The sequence below is a fragment of the Anopheles coluzzii genome, chromosome 3 (assembly GCF_943734685.1).
Source record: "Anopheles coluzzii chromosome 3, AcolN3, whole genome shotgun sequence".
NCBI lineage: Eukaryota > Metazoa > Arthropoda > Insecta > Diptera > Culicidae > Anopheles > Anopheles coluzzii.
Genome location: NC_064671.1, coordinates 14,194,792 through 14,217,054, shown reverse-complemented (window position 1 = coordinate 14,217,054; position 22,263 = coordinate 14,194,792). Strand labels below are relative to the sequence as shown.

Genomic DNA, 22,263 nt, shown 5'->3' with positions numbered 1-22,263 from the left:
GCCCATCGCGAATCACTGAAACTCGCGCATTCCGGTTAGACGGGTTAACGTATTTCCTCGCTCTCTCTTTCATTTTCAACCCTCAAACACGGATAGTTTGAGCGAATTCACTAGTTGTGCGGTATTTCGAGTGGTTAGAAACTCTTTACAAAAGTCTGGCGGGTGTAGTGCGTTTTCCCCGACTAATCCCATTTCGGGAACGGTACGTGGCACACTCTTTAGTACGGGCTTGAATGGAACTTTTTGCTCAACTAACCTCGCTAGTGTGTGATGCTGGCAGAAACAACCTCAAATGACAAAAAATGAACAAAAAAAAGTACCCAAAAAGTTAAAATCAAATGCCAAAAGAATTGTCAGCTGCAAACGTCCTGTGTTCGGTCGGTGTAGCAGCGATGGAAGTTACTTTTGGTTTGTTCTGCGCTTGGACGACCCCGCTCGCGCCACCTCCCCATTCAAAAACTGTTCCAGTGAAGGAGGGAAAAGTTTTGACTAGCGACACAAACCTAGTGTGTTTCGTTGACCGTTGTTTCCCATGCGCTCCGCTCCAAGGCCCGCACCCGAGACTACTTGTCATCACTTCACGATGACGATGGTTTGTGCAAACAAATGACATGGCCGGGGAAAGGGCAAATGTGTGGTGTGTGGTGGTACATGATCATCCGGGAAATTGCGTGGAAAAGAAACAGTGGCCGCAAAACACGACAAACCCATAAATGTACGAGAGTAACACCTTGTGCACGATCTCTCGTTCTCTCCCTCTCTCCCTGGCTCTGTCTGGCAGCGGATAGCGCGCTCTGTATGCTTTACACCCAAATTGGTCCTCCCGGGGTGTGCAACGTTCTAATCAATTACGGCCGGAATTAGAAAGTGGCAGAACATTTTTGTTTGCAGCAGCTAACGCAGTCCTGCGGGCGAAAAACACACGGTACAGTACGGCCGAGCGAAGGGTTCGAGTTTACTGTTACCCCTCGGGGTTGATACGCATTTTCGCCCCCTTTCGCATGTTTAAACCCGGACAGAGGCCATTCACCCTTCAGCGCGCAGTGCGTGTGTGATGAGTGGTGGCTGTGTGCGTAGATGGCGTCCCCTATGGTTTTTGAGCATCTTGGGCAAGCAATTTACATGCACATGAATCATGAATATGCGTCCGTATGCGTGCTGTTTTTTTTTTTACTAAAATGGATCTGAGATTCAGTTTACGATTGTTTGTCGAGTTAGCAATCCATTACGACAAATTGATTGTCTAAGTATGGTGTGATGTTTGTAGGACAGTTTATTTATTTGTTTTTTTTGTATAGTGTTAAATTCTTAATCAGAAAAGCAAAATTCATTTATGAAGCCTGAATAAACAGGGGTTTTATTTGTTTTCGCAAGCGTAGCAACGGTTAACGCAACTACAGCATTAATCATGACAAGCGCATCAGTTGTTTTCGGAACGTCATCATGCTTACAGGGTTTCACACTTTATCTCAAGACCACGAGACCCCTTCCCGAAGCTGTCTTAGCCAAAGCCAAGACTGCGGTATGGTGCTTGAAAACGTTGATGATACCTGAATTCATCGGATGCAATGCTGATTCTGCGGCACATATGTCGAACACACTGGACCGCGCCGAGGACATGCGGTCGAATATTTTTTTACACGGATAACCTTTATGTACATCAGTATATTAGAAACACTCAATTATCCTTTTCGTTTTTTTACCAAAAAAGATTATTTAAACAGCTCAAACTACTTTCTTAACACTTGTAAATATTTTCAACGTTTTCAAGCATCATACCGCAGTCTTGGCTTTGGCTAAGACAGATTCGGGAAGGGGTCCCGTGGTCTTGAGCTAAAGTGTGAAACCCTGTAAGACAACCTTCGCATTTGATGTCACAAGCGCGGTACACAATATCACAAAGGGTTTTGCGGCTTGAAGCAATCATTTAACCAGCGCCTATACACGTTTCCAAAGAAATGCACACATTGCTAAATTGAAAGTACAGGGTTAGGGCAAGTGTTCGTTACCTTGAAATTGTGAATTTACTTGAAAAAGTATTTTGGAATTTTGTCTCTAAAACTCGTTATCAACCAAATTTTCCTGCTGTGAATTGACCTGCATCCATTTAAACACAGCTAGTTCAATACTTGATTGAATCTGCAACATTGGAATTGTGATATTGTGTACCGCACTTGTGATATCAAGTGCGAAGGTTGTCTTAAGTATGATGACGTTCTGAAAACAACCGATGCACTTGTCCTTTCAAATGTTGCAATTGCGTTCAATGATGCTACGCTTGCGAAATCAATTGAAAACCCCAGTAATGTTTGATTATTAGTTTTTGTCCCCTTATAACGGAAGTGCTCCGGCCTTATGAAGTAATACAGTATTAAGACATCGATTCAATTGAAATGCATTTAATTTTAGGTTTTATTTTTAATGTGAGGTAATAGTTTAAGAAAGTGTGTTGTTTTAAATCGTTCTTGATTATAAATATTAACTGAAAAAGAGCAACTCAAACGTGCATTAGAGCTACTCTTTTGAGCACACTCAGTATCATTGATGTGACGCAGTTTTGGCTCGGAGCTCTTATCTTTCTGGAATTTGATAGCTGAAAAACTGTGTTTTATGATAAATTTCTTATAGAAATGCGTTACTCTTGAACCAGTATTATTCTAACACATTCCTACAAGACTTGAACTTAGACAATGTATATCGTCCTGTGGCTAAACTCCAGAGACAGATGCCAGTTGGAATGCTCCAACGAGCAATGATGCTTGGTCAGCACAATGCTTTGTGTAGCACTTGCACTCCCCCCAAACAATGTTGTGTTGTTTATGCACTGCACTTTAATACAATCGACCCTCCCGCCAAAGGAAGCTTTCTAAACGTCTCTTCTTTCCGGTTTAAAGTGCATCGTCGCCCCTGTATCGCCTGCACTACAATCATCACAACCTTCCGTACACTTCACCGTGCCGAGCACGATGAATGCAGCCTGTGATGAATATTTTAAACCCGTTAATCCCACGCGGCGGTCAACGTCAGCGACAAATCCTCCGATTGCAAACTCCGTTTATCTGTCTGCGGGGCGGGAATGAAGCAGGGCAGACGATCCTGGGCGGATTCCACCCGGACGCAATGATCATTCGACCATTAGTAACGAGCAAACGAGACAGCCGGCCCGGGTCCCCGGGAGACCTGTCACGGCACTGTCAGGACATAATCATCAGTTTTATCTCTTATTCAAGCCGCTCCGAGGGATTTCCGTTTGCTTTTTTCTGTTCTGTTGTTGTTGTTGTTGTTGGGATGAGAGCTAGAAAGGGGGAAAAAATATACAGTGGTGCGACGTGCTGGCTGAGCGAGTACCGTGTGCTAACCTCTGCCAACCTGGGACGACGACCCCACGGGTAGCCCATAATCATAATCATCATCGCGCGTTTGCGAACGCATTGTCTGCGAGGCGGCGTCCAGGTTCCTGTCAGCTTCCGGCGTCCTTTTATATGTGTGTGTGTCTGTTTGGGAATGGGGTGGGTTTTCCTTCCCTCGCTTTGGCTCGCTCCCAGTCGCAATGGGATCTATTTACTTCCGGCGTGAAGCGTGCAGTGAAAACCTTCATCCGCGAGGTACGAATGTGTGTGCGTTTTGCCCATCGGCAGCAGCAGCATCAGCAGCATCATTATCATCACTTTCATCGCCGGCATTTGCACAAATGCTTGGTGGCCTGGGACCTGCGGGGGCGTGTAGTGGGAAGCCCGCAGAGGAAGTGGACGGATGACAAGGGTCCGTGAGAAATGGTGGCAATTTTTAGGACCATTGTTTCGCAATGATTATGTTCGGGGTTTAATTAATTTTATTCAAATTTATTCGATTAGAATCTCTCTCGTGCTGTAGCGAGAAGCGCGACTAGCAGCAATGAGAGAAAAGCAATCGTGTGCCTTTCGTGGCATTTGTTTTTGCAGCGCCTCGGGAGGTGTCACCCAGCTGCTTCTTCGTTCTAGAATAGGGTGTGGCAGAGCAAGGATGCAAGGATTAACCAACTAAGCAGCTTAAAACGAATTTCTCCGGTTTGCTGCGCGGTCGTGTGACCCGTCAGCACATCTTTGAAGTTGTTGCTGCTTTTTCCTTTTCTCGTAGCCGGTTTCTTATCGGTTACATACCCCTCCGTGCGTGTTGTGAAAGCAATTAATCCACGGTGCTATGGAGAAGACATCGCCGAGACTTGGCACGTGTCAATTTTCCAAAAAAGTGTGATATGCAATGATGAATGTATGAAAATGAGTAGAATAATTAAGACTACGCGCAGAAGTAGGTCGACTAAATAGCTTTTATATTAATCAAAATACATCAGTAGAACATCTTCTTCTTCTTCTTTTTTCTTCTTTATTTTAATTAATCCATATATGGCAAGCGATAAGGTTCCTGAGAAATCACAAAAGCAGGTTGTGCAAAGGGAGACATAGGTTGAAAACCTATCCTGGTATAGGAGAGCGGTCGGCAAACTTTGCGACCGAAAAAGCCAAATGTAACCGTGTAGCCAAAAAATGTAGCGAGCTTGAATTGACCTATTGAAGCATTTGTAGGAAATGTGTTTGCCTCTTTTGGGGGTGGATTACGTTATCTTATCTAAATCCTGCCACCATCGTACGATTTCGGATATCAGAAACACGTATTAAAAGATTCAACTCTAATGCGTGTATGTATCTACTCTGTATTCTTCAATTAATCGGTTGTATTACATCATCATTTATAACAATCACCCACTCTCCGGTAGACGCTTGTACACGGCGAGGGTATAAGAAACGCGTGATACCATTTAAACTATTCACTAAACTTTCTTGTGCGGAAGACGTTTAAAGTGGCTCCTCTGGTTTGTTGGCCCACTAGATTGCATTCACAGCAGACACATTTCGGCGCGGTTCGATCCATTGCCTCCCCCTCGTCCCGTGCCATCGCCCAGCAAGCGCTGCAGCTGGACGCTGACGAGGGTCTCCACGATGCAGCGCCAAATGAAGCGTATTATCTCGATCAGTCCTCCCAGATCGCATCCAATCATATCCATCAGATCGATTATCGAGCGCAGAAGCGCCATGTTGGGGCCGGTCCCGGTGCGACGTTACTTCCTGCTGATTCTGTCGTTGATTGTGGTGGTGGTGGTGGTGGCGGTGGTGTTGGCGGCGTTGGTTGTGTCGTCACGACGTGACGTACTTGCTACTTTCGCTCTACCTCCTCTTGTCACCCGGGTGTGATTTCGTTGGTGGGATCGCTGCAGCACAGGCGGCGTACGTCGGGCGCAGTCAGCAATTTCGACCGGTCGTACACGTACACGGACTCGGATTCCCAATTCTGTGCAGGGATTAGAACGGACGGACACATTCGACAACACATATTAGTCACCGACGAACATTTACGCACCCATTTGCTTTCAAACAGTTTTCGCTGGCTCGTCGCGAGGTTGTTGGGGTTAGTTTCTTCACTTTTGACCATGCTGCCAGTGAGCATTTTGGGCGATGGTACGATCGCGGAACATTGTTGGCCAGTTTGTTGAGATTCGTTTCACACCCCCCCCCCCCCCACCCCCACTCGCGGCACTAGCGATTGGTGCAGGAATGAACACGTTTCACTGATGGCACGTCACGATGCTTACCTCCTGTTCCATGATCCGACTCGTCCAACCGCTTCGATATAACTGTCGAACCGAACTCTGTCGAACCAGCACCGAGCGGCTCAGGTGCTGCGCGATTCACTTGTACACAGACACAAAGGAAGGTTCGGTGACGGTGGTGTGCCCAAACCGGTTTGCGCATACAGTGATGGACACATGTTTATAACAGTTGCTGTTGCTGGACAACCCAACAGTAGCCTGCGGAACATTTACCGCAGACTCTCTTTGTGCTGATCAACTAGCTTTGCTTTAAAACAGGACCAAAGAAAAGCATCATTGTTGTAGGTTATAAGATTTTGGGATTCACTCTAAATTTATGGATTATACTTCCATTGACTGGCAAATATTGCATACGTGCTTTCTAATTGACATGTTTTTTGACAAAAAATAATCCAATTTTTCTTTACTTGTTGAAATATTGCGGCAATTTTTAGTGCCTATAGAATCAGTGTGATGCATGTTTTAGTAATTTGTCCTACAATTACACCGTTTCCGAGCCCAAGTAAACAATGTTAGGCTGCTTTTGAACATTGTTCTACCAAAAGTTAACATTTGACGTCTAACTGAAATGCTGTTGTCTATCTGAACTTTGTTCAATCGTAACGAAACAAGTGATACCCCTAACTTGGTCCGTTTTCTGTTTTGAGTTTAGACTTTTGTTTGTGCCCTAATTTACAAAAATAGTTGGAATTTATTGGTCAATAATTTATCCCAATACCTCAAAAATTAATAATTGATTAATAAATTAGTTAAAAATCAATTCAAATGAAGTTCAAAGAAAATTAATCGCAACAAAATGATCATCGAAGAAACGATCGAAGAATAATTTACAAAAATATCGGTGGTTACTTGTTCATAATTTGAAAATATGATATTCCATTTGGAAAATTATAGCAGATCCTCAGTATAACAATTGCGAGTTTTGGTATGTTTTTTGTTTGTTTGTTTGTTTGTTATGTTTTGTTATGTCATGTACCTCTTATCTAGTAAGTTATATTGCCTAGATTTTGTTTCCTAATAATTGCATTAAGATCTGTTTAAGAACTAAAATAAATATAAAATAAATATAAAAATAAATTTAAAAAAAAACGAACAAAAAAGAGAAATTTTCTCCTTAAACCGATAATTGTCATGTTACATTGATTCTAAACCTTGTCTGGTTATAACTGAAATTGCCATTACCAAGCCAGTGTTGCAATTATTGTCCGCACTGTACGCGAATGATTTCTCCTCAAGACAAAGACAGACCCCGCGAAGAAACCGATGAGTCATGCGTCTTGACCGGGAACAAAGTCACTTATACCTGTGCGCGCTCCTGTCCATGAACTTGCCTGCAATAACCTACACACATGCAGACACGCAGACACCAATCCCATTACAGATAAGTACTGTCCGACGTGTAAACTACCTTTTGGCGGTGGTTCCCCCTGGGTTGGAGGCTCGTAGCCCGACCGGCTGTCATCGATATGCTCCCATCAAGCCGAGCCTATGCGTGAGGTAATGTCACGGTAAGAACCGTGCGAAATATAATCGTTTGAGTGGATGCGTTTGTGTGTGTGAGAGGGAGAAGCGTTTGCTGGCCAGTTCCTCAAGATGGATGAAGCCGTTGCTTTCCCGTCCGTTCATCTTCTGCTTGCCAGAAGAATTTAGGTCAGTGACTTCAATGATTCATGTGGGGCTTTTTGGTAGTGGCACGTGTGTACTGTAATACTTTCCACAAACGACCTTGAGGGATGCTGTTCACCTGGTTGGTCCGATTTGTTTCCGCGGGTTTTTTGTTTTGGCACTTGTATATTCTTGTATCGATGGCACAGGAGAATAAAAGTATATTTAGAGGCTCTATTATTATACAGGAATAATTGCAAGATTTAGCTTTGAATTCACTTTATTTGATATAAAATCGGCAAATGTAATATTAAATCACAAAAAAAAGAATATAAATGAATACAATACAAGACTTCTATTGTTGTTAAAAAGAACATTTTTATGTTCAAGAATGTGTTTAGCGACGAGACGTTGTGATCTTGTTTAGGTGTTTGTTTCTCAAATAACCACCATTTTACACTTTAATCGTGGATTTCCCCTGCTCGGCATAATCTTCATCGACCAGTGGTTGGCAATTTAAATATTCCCCAGTATCATAGGGTCTCAATAGAGAAAGGAAATATTTAGTATTACATTCCTTTTCTTTGTATGTTTAGGTGATAGTATAATTACTGAGCCTGGATCATGTACCTAAAAATCACAAAATTTACTACTGTACAGAGATCATAATTCTGCACCCGTAATGCATATCGTAATTTACTACACTCACACACCAACTGCCGTGCGGTCGCCGATGCCATTAATTTGAGTAGCGTTTTCAATTACTCAAAGTGTCCATCATAAATCAGAAATGATACTGTACCGGCTTCCGACGAGCAGATAAGCCCTGCGTGTACACACTTGCACTGCGTTTCGCCACTGGAGCTGGTCGCCTTTGCCGTTCGATTCCTTCCGCTCCGGTTGTCCTTTGCGTACGTAAGAGGGGATTAATAATGGTTTTGACACGTTATATGCTCCCGGTTTCCCTGCAATTAGCTGTGCCGGGGAGGAGGACCCTCCTGTCCTCAAGATTGTGTTGAAATCCGTACTCTGGTTGGTTCGAATCTGGGGCCACCACAGTCTACTCTGTAGCTCCTGTTACATCCTGTGCTGCTGCATTTGGCATGTATGCGTGGTGCCCATTCTTCGATCGATCACGATGGTATTATGGTCATTTTCCATGCAGTGCGCGGTGACACTATGACACCTCGGATTGGCCGGTATGCCAGACACGATGGAGGAAATGAGCTGTACTTACCAGATAGTTGGTGTATGATGCGGATGTACAGGCACAGCACTGGGATAGTGTAGCACTGAAAGCTAACGTGTAGTTGTAAATGATTCGTAGAATTCTCGTTGCTTCTGTACAATCCGTCTGTTCCATATTTGAAAGTTTCATTGTCTATATGGCCATGTAAAGCCAAAGTCCTAATTCAGAGAAATTGAGCAGTTGGTATGTTATGGTGAGCGAGAACATATGGATTTGGATTTTTTTTTTTAGTGGTTTATTGGAGAAGGTGCACCAACATCATCCGTCGTATTTGGTTAGTTATCTGTTGTCGATAGATGCCTGCCATTCTAGGATTATACCATACTGAAAATTCAAGATGATAGTGTAAACGAAACATCTCAGTTTAATTTAGGTGATTTGCACAGCAAACATTTACCCAATTCTAGTCATTTTCACTGGATGTAAGTAAATGGAATTTTAAGCAGAAGCAAATAAACTGAGCTGATTCATATTTAGCATCATGACTAAGTGCTCCAATCATTTTTTTTTGTGTTTGCGATAACGCTGCCCTTATCATCGTCGAAATGGTCAGACATACAGTCTGGGTCGACAGAAACCAAAAAAAAAAATAATTAAAAAAATATCACGTCACTTGTGTAAAAAAAAGTGAAATACGATACCTCCTTATCGCGTTACACATTTCATAACATTATTTAACAACCTGTATTATTTAAGCTGCGTTTATCTGCACCAAAATAAACAAAACCCGTTGACCAACTGCAAGGCTTACGGCATACAACTTTAATCGGGGCCGCTCTAACGAACTAATAAATTAAATACTTGAAGTAACATTTCTCAAAGGTAATTGCATGTAAATGATTAAATGGCTTCATGGTATGGACGTAGCTTTAAAAAGGGAGTGTTCTAACAAATGAGAAACATTTCGGCAGAAAATCGATTCCTATTGCGCAACATTGGCAATGCTTTAATCGGCGAGCAAAACATAAAAAAACTGTCACCTCCACCGAATATTTCAAGTTGAAATGTACTGTAATGGCAGTGAATAGAACTAGATCGACAAATTATTAAATTACGGCCCCGGATTTCATCAGGTGGAATGGAGTGTGACGCTCGTGAAGGTAGAGAAACAATCGAGCTGATTTCACGGGCCATTTGATTATGATTAAATTTTAGCCTGTAACTCTACATCAATTTGTTATGAAACAGGTGAGGACAGGGTTTAGAATTGAGTATTGAAGGGTTTTTAAATACTTTACTCAATTCTCAGAAAGCAACGATATCTGCGTATAGCACAAACGAAGCTTTTAACAGGGTGTCTAGTTTGTCTGAGCCAAGCCACAGATTCGTCTGAACCGGTTCAAAATTTATGTTTTACTACGGTTGCCACAAGCCAAAATTTATCATCCCGACATGGAAATGAAAAATAAAAGTTCTACAAACACAACTATCTTGGCAACACTGGCAACACACCAATGCTTAAGCGGGAGCCGCCCTCTCTTTGTTGCCATTTCGGGTGAGCCTCAGCCGGGGGGACTGTTGTTTGCGGTGGTTTGCTTATTTTCTCCTTCAACATTGTACCACTAACCGTAACCACCACCATCCCCCCTTTCAGCGTGGGGCAAGTGGGGTGGAACTCTAGAGTTAATAAAACAAACATACCCGGACCGCTCGTTCGTTCGTCCGGATTTGACTGATAAATTACCGATCGTTTACCACTTTGAACGCTGTTTGCATTCTGTAATCGGTTAGTTTTGTGCGGGATGCGGCGGGAATGTAACTGGCTACACGGAGGGGGCCACCGGAAGTGTATTTGCTGGAGGTGACGACGGGAGCAAAGCGCCAGCGGAACTACGGGCAGAATCGATGTCAAAGATTTATCGCTTGTATATTCGCACACAAGCATACCCTTGTGCTGCTAAAACGTTAGAACTGGTGAATAGACATGGTCTCTGCTTGGCGGGACGGCGTCGTCTCGGTTGTTGTGCTGTGGAATGCTTGTGGAAAAGCTTTTGCCGCCTCCATCGCCTCCACATTGCCTTTGATGTTCGAGTTTAAAAGCGTATTTTTGTATCTGTGTGTGTTTGTATATGTGTATGTCAGTGGATAACCGAACTATTTGCAGTCGAGTCCGCTTGTGCGCCGTTTCGTTTCGATTTCCATCAAACCAGAACGTCGAAAGGATGAAAATGGCATCGAACGAGATATGTTGCGTAACTATCGAGCGTTCGTTTCGCTAGTACACAGTAGCTGTGCGGGATGAAAAATGTTTTTTTTTTCGCCACGCTTGACCATGTGTGTCGTGATTGTTTTTACGTCGGTATGTTTTTCTCGAGTTTGGGCTTTTTTTTCTCCCATTCTTCCCATTTTTCGTTCTAGCTTATGGTTTTGCGGACCTTTGGATGGGTTTTTGCATAGAAAGTGATACTGATTGATGTTGTTCTGACTTTTTTTTTCGTTGTTGATGGGAAAAGTAGGCCTCTTGTTCCTTTTGGATAGTTTGATGTTATAACATCATTTAAATTTGGGTTAAGCTGACTAGATACGTTTATGATGTGTTGGTGTAAATTGTTGATCTCGTTGAATCTTTTGCTCAATAATGAAAAACAAGTTAAAAACATACATAAAAAAAAGAAAACTGTTATTTTTAATAAGTTATTTAGCATAAACTTAACGTAGCTAGGAATGTGAGCAAAGGATACTCGTTTCTAATATGAAAACTGTTGACCCTTTGGTTGGATTCCCATCACCAAACATTCATTCGATTCCAATCTTTACCAGAAAACTGTCAGTGAACGCTTATTTACGGCCTTTTTTCTTTCTCTCTCTCTTTCTATTACAGCCGACAAGGAGTACCTCCGGTTCCAGGGGAACGAATCGACGAACGACTTCTTCAAGCTGGTGCTGCGCGACCCGAACAGCAACAATCTGCTCGTCGGTGCACGGTGAGTGAGATAGGTTTTACGAGCGCATTATACATTCCACTTATACTTTCACCAGCACCGCGAGGTGCATCGGTCGAGCGCAATGGGTGGAAAGAATGGCGCATCACACACACACACGTGTATGATGATGCAAGGGGAGTTCTAATGGGATGCAAACGGAGTAGCCCAGCGTGTGGGCGCTATCGGCTTTCGTCGATCGAATCGAAACGGGGTACGATGTTCAATTTATGAGTTTGAAACCGCCGTTTAAGCTTAATCTCGTTCGGCGGTTGGGGTTTACGGTGAAACGATGAACGCCCAACCTTCGCTCTGTGCTGCTGAAGCTTCCTTTCGGTAGGGCAGTTCATTAACCTTTACGGGCTTATATGGTTTTATATGTGCCATTTAGATATATCACAACAGTTCATTACAGTTAAGCAGTTATGAGGTTGATGAAAACTGGCTCTTGAACGATTTTCAGTGAGTTTGTTTTGAGGTTGAAAATTATGTTTCAAAACAGAATTTATCTGTTTCTGCCTTTTATTATCGAAGTATATCAAAATTTTACTATCGAATAATCGAAGCATCTCGACAGTTATTGAATGTTTTAAAGTCTTACGCTAAAGATTGGATTTCGTTTGCTACATCTTGCTATTGTAGGGTGACACCTTCCTGGCTTTTTATTGAATTGATTTTGCAATTCCATTTCCGCCCTCATTTGTTCCATCTTTTTAGCATGACAAGCTCTGTATTATAAGAACACTCATGTATGGATGGCCCTATGAGATTATGGTTGGGAGTTTTTTTTTGTTCTTTAGGAGCGAATTCAATTGACTTAACGAGTTGGATTCTGTGCAACGGTGATATGCATCCGCTACTTAGGCGAACGTTTCCGTTCAGAGATCGAGCCATCGTCGTCGTACTGATTGAAGCACGCACACTTTTCCCTCGCGCACTCCAACATAGTTACATGCCTCAGTGTTAAGGGGGTTCTTTTTTAAGTTATTGCCACTTCCACCATTCACAGGAGAATTTTCCACTATATTAATGCGATTTGCGTTCCGGGTTCCTCCGATTGTTTGCATACCCGATTGGTTGCTCTATCTCTTCTGTATTTGGTTCTTTTCTTTTGTGGAACAATTGTGAAAATGGAAGTGAGTTAAGTCCAAAAAGGATGACTTTTTACACTGGATGTTGAATAATGTGTTCGTTGATGTGGTGGTAATATTTTTCCGTGTGGTTTTTCACAGTTCTAACATAGTTATTCTGAAATATTAGTAAAATGAATATAAATTTAATTATATTTTTACAGAAAATGTTCAAATAAATGATATAGTGGCGCTATACGATTCTATTCAGATTATTTTATTTGGAGTTTTGCAGTTGGAGGCTGAAATCATGTCAACACTCCATACAAAACCACTCACAAAAGTAGCCTGTGATTTTCAGCTTACATTATTTTAGCTTCAAGGCTAGAGTTCTTCTTCTTCTTCTTATTTGGTCGGTAGGATTTGATCTCCTATACTTTTCGCATTCACGAATTGTGGCCAGAATTAGATACGAGTACCTGCTGGACAAAAAATGGAAAACTGAGGTCGTGTTTTCATTTATCCTAACGTGCATTAAAGATATCAAGTGGTGGAGTCCAGAATCAAAGAATATGTAGACCAGTTGGTCTCATAGCCTGTTTTTTTATAACCAAATTTGAACATCACTTTTTGACAGAAAGGGTGAAATCTTTTGCTCAAACAAGCTTTCTGGAGGTTTGACAAAAACACAAAACATCTTAAAATCTTCATTCAGAAGCAAAAGCTATAGAAATCAGCTTTCTAAATACATACACCTTGGTAAGCCCATCTGAATATTATACCCACTTTGATAGCTGCTCGAAAACTACTATACAATGCAAATAGCTGTCAGGCTGAAATTTCAGTCTACGAACATTAAACGAAAAAGGGCCCATAACACGTTTTTATTTCTCATTTGTTATATAAATAATTGTTTGATATAAGACCCATTTATTCGCCATCTAAGTAAATCTATCTAAGATGCTCCATAGCATTATCAGGAATATGGCTTCTTTTCGATAGTAGTTTTGAAATGAAATGATGGTTTATTTTTTTCTTATAAGGAACTATTTTTTGGCTGCATAATGCGTCTAATAGCATCTTTGTTCATCTTCGCATCATAGTATAAGCGTACAGCAAACGTTCTTTGTGTGAATCATGAAAATGCATAGCTCGTCCGGGATTGGGGATATATTTCAAGCACACACACACTCTTTTGTACCCGCTCGTCGTACAACAGATGCATTATTTAAATGCATTTGGTCGTGGAAAATGCTTGATTGATGGGCTCTAGCACAGCAGTGCACTGGCGAAGGAGCAGAGCGAATGGAAAAGATGCTTCAGCACACGTTCAGCTCATCGCACGCCGCTCGGCACTTTCACCGAATGCTGCTTCCAGTTTGTCGAAAAGTTCTCATCCACCTAGCAGAAGCACCGGCTCTCATCGTCGTTACGCTTCCCTTTTGCTAGTGTTACCGCACCGACCGACCCGCAATACGTCTGCCACATTGCGTTGCAAAGAACGCACCGTGCATAACTAATGTTTGCATATGATGGCTGCCAGCAGAAGTCGGCTACAGTAGTAGTTTCGATTCGCACCATTAACTATTTCACTATTTCGGGGGTGGGGAGGCTGATAGCTTTTGGGCAGAGCGGCGCGCATTGTGCACCGATTGGACCTGAGCACACTCGCCCTTTGAGAATGCGCGTGGTTTTAAAGATGCTCAAAAAGCTAAACGTGAACACCGGGTGGGGAGGAGACCGGGTCGTGGTTAAAGGTAGCCTGGTGTAGTGGTCCTGTTCTGGTGCACCTGAAGCGGTGCAGCGTGTCGAGCGAGCAAGGAATGTGCAATTGCAATGCTAACGTCTCTCTGGTGGAGGATGAATATGGGGGTAGAAGATCGAAGGGGGTGAACTCATCAAACCAAGCACTCGTCGGGACGTGTGTGTGTGGATCGCTCTCAGATGAAGGCAAACGTTTCGGATATCCCCAATCAGTGCGAGAAAGGGCGGGCGGGCGGGTACGTACCGTTTTCTGACACGCACTCAAAGGCACGTTGAATTGAAATCAGCATCCGACGACCCATCCCGTTCCCCGGCAGGGACGACGGGGGTGGCGCTTTGTCCTGTCGCTGCCACTGCCTAGCATGCTGCAATAGAATTCCTTCGAGGCTTTTGATGCGGCAAAGCTCTCCGGCAGTGACCGGGCGAGGGGTTCTCGGACGGCGTCCCACTTGACAGGTGAAGCTGTCCGCAATCTCCAAGAGTGACCCCGTGTGATGACGATGATGTCGCCCGGGAGCAGCCAGTCTCGAAGCGAACTGGTTGATGGTTTGCTGTACCTTATCGAAAGTGGAATGTGTGTGTTTGTGTGGCTACATGGGTAGAGATTTGTCCGTCGTGCTAGAGTGACGTACGTTGGGAGATTTGTATCAGACAGAGTGGATGTGCTGAAGAATTTAAACTATTAATTTGAAATTAATCCCGAAGGACGTACGCGCAAGATAACCGTTGCCCTTTGGAACGCAAAGTCTGATAGAAATGTTCGGAAATTGGTGCTTTGTTTAATGAACAATTTCATGATTTAAATGTATTTGGATTATATCATAACTGTCTAAGTAAAGTTGAACTCATAGGCGATTGCTTATAGTAGAAAAGTAATCCATGTACTACGAATTTAACATTTGTATGTGTTTACATTTATCTGCATTTAAAATAAATCCTCAAGATTTACAATCGTTCACAGGAAGCGTGTACATATGTACTAAACAAGACAAGTGTTGTGTTGTAACTATTTCCGAACATCAGATTATCTTTTGTTCTTTAAATAATCTTGGGGCTTCTGAAAGGAATGATGATTTTGAGGATGCATATGTCTGCAATTTTTTGTGATTTTCGTTGTATTTTCTAAGATAATTAATTGATGATTAGATCGTCGTTCCAAAAAGCATGGTTAATCAAACATGTTTCATTTGATTCGCGAATCGTTTAATTCTGACTCATCACAAGGACTAAGATCTTCACAATGCTTAGATGAAACATTCAACATTTAAGTCTTGTGCACGTTAAGTCCTGTTCCGGTTGATTGATTTCACTTCCTTATCGATAGGACAGATCGTTAGGGGTTGATCAAAATCTCCGAATGAACTAGGAAAATTGATTTGGTCGTGTTGGTTGTGGATCACGAATCCCAGGAACCGGTACTCCTTAGCTGCGCTCGGGCGAACCTTGCCCATGGCATGATCGATGGTGACAAATTAGTTTAAATGTGCCATCAATTTGCAGTGAATTTCAATTTAAGCACGAGCGCAGTTAGCAAACGTGCTAGAGATCATTTGCAACATTTATCACACGGCTCGGGAAAACACGCGGGACCACGAGCGCGGCATTCTGCATTTGATAAGGACGAAGAGGAGGAGAAGACAGCTCTGTAATATCGGAAGAAACCATTCAGCGGTTGTTTTTTCTTGTGTTGGTTGTTGTTGTAGTAGCTGTTTCTTTGCTTCCATTTTTCCACACTTAAAAAAAGCGGCAAATGTCCTTACCCTTTATCTTCACTGTCTATCATCGCAAAAGACTAATGACGAAACACCGGGGTACACCGGGCCTTCCTCCCCCGAGGCGCCCCGAGTCTTCCACGTGCACGTGGAGAAATTCGGCAAAAGAAACAGATTTTCTTGTCCTTGGAGCGCGTCAAAGCGAGACAGAGTGTGTCGTTTTCTCTTCTTTCACGCTTTCACGCTTTGGTACATTGTGACCCAGCATCACCATTTTACTTGCTTCCCGCACCGGAGCCACAGTAGTTGCCACCAGGGGTGGAGGAAAACCCCTTTTTGCGCATTTCAAAGCCAGTGTGAAGGAAGGGCGTGAAAAACTCACTGCAGAAAGCTCTTTCCGATGAACTGTGGGGAAAAAAACAAGCACTCGTCATGATTGATGAGCCTGTCAGCTAGTTTCACGCCCGTGCTGATGGAGTTTGTGCGTTCCTTTGCAGTGTGTGTGTTTTTTGCTGTTGTTGTGTGTGCTTTCTAACGGCACGAACGCCTTCTACATTGCAAATGCTCTATGCTCTTGACAGCGTTATCTTTCCAGTGCCTGGTTGCTGGTGTGTTTGTCACCTTGGAGTTGCTTTGTATGAGTTGGGTGTATTTTTTTCTTCTTCCATAGCTGCCTGGAAGTGATAATCAAGATACTGCGTATCCACTGCAATCTGTTTCATGAATCGGAGCGAAATTGCTGTGACGTGAAATGTATGTGGAGTGAAAATTGTTTACTTATAACTATATTTCATGTATCAATTTTATGATTGTAGCTAGTAGTAACTGTATGTATAAGTCTATAGCATTGTGCTTTGAGGAGTTTGAAGAAGTTTGAAGTTTGAAGAAGCTTCTTCGTTATATTGGAAGGCTTTAAAAATGATGAATTAACATTATATTGGTTCCGATAAATGTAAATATTTTGTCCTTCTTTCCACTTCTTCACTCATTTTCGCTTAGACATTGTTCGGTAAACAATTCAACACTGTTGTGCTCCTGTGACTGTAAACGTATGCACAGCATACCATTTTTCCAAGAACAAAGCAAATTGATTTGTAACAGGCATTTTGTTTTCCTTGTTTGTGTGAGAATGTCACCCTGCACGCTTTGGTAGAGTCTTTTATGTTCTTTAGGTCGATGGCTTGCAGGGCACTGCCTTGCAGGATTACATTGAACGACGTACCTAATTAGATGGTCTCTTTATGCAATTAAAAAAGATGATTGAAGTTATGCCAAACGAACACCTCGTGTCTATGAAGCCTTTGGAAGGATCAATAAATTGAGATAAGAATCCCATGATAGATAAACGTTTAGCAGTAAAAAGAATCTTCCGAACTATGATTCACCGGCAGGGGGTTTAACCGATGGGCGATTGTAGAGAAGGAATAGGATAGGAAACAAACTGAGTAGGGTACACAGTTCTCAGTACTTTATCCCTACTGATTGAGAGATATCTTATCTAAGCGTAAGCAAGGCATACGCAGAAGTTTGTGCTGAATTAAAAAAAAAAAAGAAACTATCTTCACTCACTAACATTCACAACACACAAACAAAGAAGGATTAAAAGCGAGCATAAAGTTGGATTCATCATTTTTTTCTTGGAAATTATAAACACATAGCATTAGTGCTATGCCACATTTAACCTAAAAGAAATACATCCTTTTATTCCAGCTAGAAAAAGGAAACTGACAGCTTAACTGTGTTACATTTTTGCTATTAGTTTGTTCAAAGTACTCCCTTCTCATTCGATTTCTGGCCAAACCGGCTAATGTTGGGCGGTTTGAACGAAAGCCTAAATGGTAAATGTAACCAATACCGATTTTCGTATTGGATGAATATGGGAGAGATAAGTAGGAGTGAAATAAATTCTTCGGGTTACTATCCGCCAGCGTGGGGAACGAGAACGCCATTCCAAGCTATTCCAATTGGATGGCACCGTGGGCGGAAAACTTACACATTGGGCCCCCGCTCCGATAAGTAAGTCATCGACATGACGCGTTTATAGAGTGAGTGAACACGCCTCGAATAGGAAGGGGGGGGGGGGGGGAAACGACACTATGAACGGAGCCTCGGGTAAAAGTCAGCAACCATCCATCCCTTCCTTCTCTGCATAAACGGGGTCCGGATGTTGTGGGCTAAGGCATCAGTTCGGAGTAAACATGCGCTCCACTAGCATCCGTCCGGGAAATACGGTAAACTTTTCTCGTTAAATGCTATTGAATTATTTGTAATTATCGACGTGGTTTACGAGTCGCTCGCTCCTACTAACGTGAAGGTTTTAGAGGGTGACGTTGGTTTTTTTTTGTTGCTGTGCACACGAGCACTTTGCCGCTCTTATCGCTCCCCTGGCGTCGGTGAAGGAGGGAAAGAGAGCGAGAGCTGTGCCGTGCGGAAAAAGTATGAATTGAAATCAGCTAACGCAGCTGTCGAATTTAATAACCAAACTTTCAGCTAATGCGCTTCCGATATCGTTTGGTGCTTGTTTCGGTGATGGTGGCTTTGGTTTTCCCAGTCGATGCCGCCATTTGAATAGTGTATATGAATATGTGCTGCTGCGGGAAAGTGTGCAAAGGAAAGCGTTTGCATGGAGCGATTGATTGAAGTTTTAATCCTAGTTTAATTGGCAGCATTGCTAAAATATGTTGCACCACTTTGGATCGTACTTTTCGTACTGTTGTTACCCGCGTCGTACAGGTTCCCTGGCAGCTGGCCAAGCATCATCGATCGTGAATGTGATAATATGTGTTTGATTTATACTTCGCTTTAATCATCCGGGCACGGACGACGACGCTCAGGAAACGGAAAATGTGCCAAACTTTGAGGATTTGCTGCAGCGAGATTATCTTACTAGCACGCTGCGGTAATCTTCCCTCATCTCTCGGCAACAAATACATCCCCTAATGGTGGCTAAACAGCCTCAATATTCTTTTGGGGAGTCTCCCTCTCTCTCTCACCGCACTGTACGCAGTATTAACGCTGCCAAAAAGTTAAATCATGTGTGCTGCCATAAGATAAAGCGAAGCGTACTATCTCGTTGCGTTGGAGTGGTATTTATCTATCTCCCGGTTTTTCGCTGTTAAACTTGTCTCACTTTCTCTCTCTCTTGCTCTGTGTACTGCTCTCTTCCTCTATTTCTCCCTTGAGGTTTTTTGCATTATTTGTAGCGTTGGTAGTTTCGAGCACAGCAGTCGATGGTACTTAGGGCAGCTCCCGATTCCGACCCCATCGTATTGTGTCGAACGTGTACGGTTACTTACATCCCCTACGAGAGTGGGATTTAAAGGAGAAAATGTGCGCGGGGGGAAAAGGGCGATATCTTTGCCATTGGCGGTGGCAGCTTACATGCGTGCGTACGTCGAGCATACAATTTGTACCCAGATAAGGTGGAAGCACATTATGCTGCACGTTTTGGGAGGCTTTTGTTGGGGGAGCAACGTGCCAAAAAGAAAAGGAAAGAAAGATGGAAACGATTACGCAACCAGATGCTAGGCTTGTTTTTTCCCCTGTTAAATCTACTCACCAGGAGGAATCCTCGCGCACACACACAAGCACGCCCGAAAGTGCGTATCCTTAACGCACACGATCACGGGCTTCTCCGTTGCTCTTGGCTGCTCACGAGAGAAGCATAAAGCGCGTATGGATGAATTTTTAAGCAGTCCCTCGTGCGTATCCTTCCTCTGTCTCGTGGTTTGTGTGCGTATGTGTGTGACAGAAGGACAATTTTTGCTTCTTTTTTTGTGCACAACTGGGGAGGCAAGTACAGTGGTGGATCGATGCAGCTGGCATGTTGAGGATGTGAAAAATCGATAAAACCCCACACAAGCCGAAGTAGCGAAGGGTGGAGCTCTGGTAGGTAGCTTACAGGCATTGATGAAATGCCACTGGGATATGTCGATTCCTGGATTCGATACGGTTGGTAATAATTCGATTTCGTTTTGCTTTTCCATCAACCTCTTGGAGGAGGGAAACTGATAAGTCGGTCGGTCGGTGGCCGTGGTCGCCGTGGCGGTCTTGTGCGGTAAAGCGTGCGAGAAATGTTGTATGCGGAAGTTATCGTCCTTGCGATAACATCATCCACCTTACGTACGTGTAAGCAAATTACGCTTCCAGATGTGAGCAGCGTGTGTGTAAGATTTTTTGTTTTGTTAGGACGAGATTGTCTTATCGAGAAATAATAGAACATCTGTGACGAATTGATTGGGATGAATTGTGTTTCCTTTTTCTCTACTTTTCTGTGTTTCGTTTGGGGCACAGTAGAACAAAATATGAATGTATAAATATTTGTTGTACATTCACAGATTATGAAAGCTGCGATGGATACATAAATCAAACGCATTCGTAATTTAATTATACTATTCTATTTATAGCAAATGAAATGATTTTATAGCATTCAATTCAATTTCAAACAAATTGCAGTACACTTTCAACCGGGCCTGTTGTACAGTGCGATAGCAGCGAACGCAAACAGTGCACAAGCCTTCAGGCTAAACGAATAATAATAGCGGGCTTCGTTGTGTTGCAGGGAAATTAATTTCCCATTATTCTATTCGTAATCAAATTCACATTTTTTTTTCATGTCCCTTCCGCCTGGAGGGCCTTATTTGGCGGAAAGGGAAAAAAAGCATTGGATTGTAGAAATTGAATGGAGTTTAGTGCTATAGCTGATTAAATTACTAGCACACGAGTTGCTTGTTTTGGTTAGCAACACTCGCCTGCTAGGTAGAATATGGAGTGCGTCATTTTAATGCGACGAATGTATGACGTGTTAGTTGTATGCTTTTGTCAGAATTAAATGTGTTCATTTCACTATAATTCGAAGTTTTAATAGAAATAAGCTATTTCCATATATGCTTTCAACTCCATTAATTCTTGGCAAAACCAAAAAAAAAACATATTAGCATTACTTCGATTCTTTCGGGATCTACTGCCTCGTGGAATATCCTGTAGTGTAGTGCGATTAAGCCTAGTGAGCTTATGTAAGTCTGGCATGATCGCATAGGTCGGCACACAAAATAATAAAATGAAGAAAAGTAACACAAATAAATTGTATGCCAATAACAACTTGAACTTGAATGCTATCGTATTTGAACTATGGAGATTAATGTATCATATATTCAATATATTAGTTTTCCAGTCATATTTTATCGATGGAGTATGCCATTTCCTGCCAGAAATAATATCAAAATAGCATCAAATTAATCCTATATTCAATATATTAGTTTTCCAGTCATATTTTATAGATGGAGTATGCCATTTCCTATCAGAAATAATATCAAAATTGCACAGTAATTCTCACTTCAAACATGGCATTAGACGATTTTAGTTTATGTTTATCTCATGCTGTCATCCCTGATTGGGTAGTTCTAGCGAAGATACTTTAGTACATTAAGGTTAATCATGTAATTCTCAATTCCGTTTTAAGACGAGATAAAAAAAATCGATACAAAATGAGCTAAAGCTCTAGAAATTCCAGATATCATCATAGCTTTACGCGGATATTTAATACCCATCCTGCATAAAATATTTCACTTTCCGCCATACAATATTGGGCATTAAATATGTTTCAAAAAATATTTTATTGTGTGTCGGTAAATGGAAAGCTCATCCTTATTCGAACCGAGCATTCAATTCGCGTGAATGGTATATTTTCTCACAAAAAAGGCACAGTTAACAAGCTTTTGTTGGTAAAGTTTTTCCAAAGAAGATATTGAATTTCAAAATTAGCTTGCACTTCCGAACCAAACCTCCTCCTGTCTGTTTCCTCGCTGCAAATAATCATCATTCAATCAAACATAAATGAGGGAAAATGCAAACATCAATAAGTAATTACGAGCATCAATAATTATTGTTGTTGTCGAGTGTTGGTGTGGTGTGTTGGTTCATCAAAAGGCACTGTTCTTCCAGCACTGGCTGGGAAGAAGGGTGCAAGGTACCTTTCACGCGTTCGCTTGCGAATATGCACTGATGTCATCGATAATTTTAGCAATGATCTCTCTCCCGCCCGCTCCTTTCCCGGGCCACACATCACACGCGCGAAACGCTGCTGGAATTCATATCATTAGATTTTAATGCTTGTGTGCCGTGCCGGGGACACAACCGAGGCGTTTGTGAATCGCATTTGCATTTGCAGCGTACGACACATGTTCCAACACACACACACACATACACACAATCCCGCCGACGACAAAGGCGTATCGGGCGTATACTACGGTGGAGAAACACGCCACTACTAGCCGACGGTAGCGCACCATCCAGGACC

At 42.5% G+C, this 22,263-nt stretch overlaps 2 protein-coding genes across 12 annotated transcripts in view; one reads left to right on the top strand and one right to left on the bottom strand.

Moving 5' to 3' along the window:
- LOC120959690 (semaphorin-1A) overlaps window positions 1–22,263 on the top strand; it is a 216,356-nt gene that overhangs the window by 149,896 nt on the left and 44,197 nt on the right. For all 10 annotated transcript variants that reach the window (XR_007452649.1, XR_005752235.2, XR_005752234.2 and 7 more), the window contains one exon: window positions 11,320–11,422. Coding sequence is in view for 1 of the 10 variants with exons in the window: in XM_040383279.2 (XP_040239213.1) it covers window positions 11,320–11,422 (103 nt within the window). In the remaining 9 variants the exon portion in view is untranslated. The remainder of the gene's footprint in view (window positions 1–11,319; window positions 11,423–22,263) is intronic.
- LOC120959692 (uncharacterized) lies at window positions 4,671–5,801 on the bottom strand. 2 transcript variants are annotated; one of them, XM_040383280.2, is made up of 2 exons: window positions 5,627–5,801; window positions 4,671–5,325 (listed from the first exon to the last, which is right to left on the bottom strand). In XM_040383280.2, the coding sequence occupies exons 1-2, from the start codon at window positions 5,784–5,786 to the stop codon at window positions 5,096–5,098; spliced, it is 390 nt and encodes a 129-aa protein (XP_040239214.2). In that variant the 5' UTR covers window positions 5,787–5,801; the 3' UTR covers window positions 4,671–5,095. The 2 variants fall into 2 exon arrangements, with proteins under 2 accessions (XP_040239214.2, XP_040239215.1); XM_040383281.2 differs by lacking the exon at window positions 5,627–5,801 and adding an exon at window positions 5,395–5,559.

What these genes read in the sequence shown, in the direction of transcription:
- LOC120959692 (XM_040383280.2), bottom strand. Translation starts at nt 5,786, where the DNA reads ATGCGCAAACCGGTTTGGGCACACCACCGTCACCGAACCTTCCTTTGT. An exon ending in GTCGGATCATGGAACAGGAG is followed by an intron (nt 5,326 to 5,626) that starts GTAAGCATCGTG and finishes ATCCCTGCACAG; the next exon opens with AATTGGGAATCCGAGTCCGT.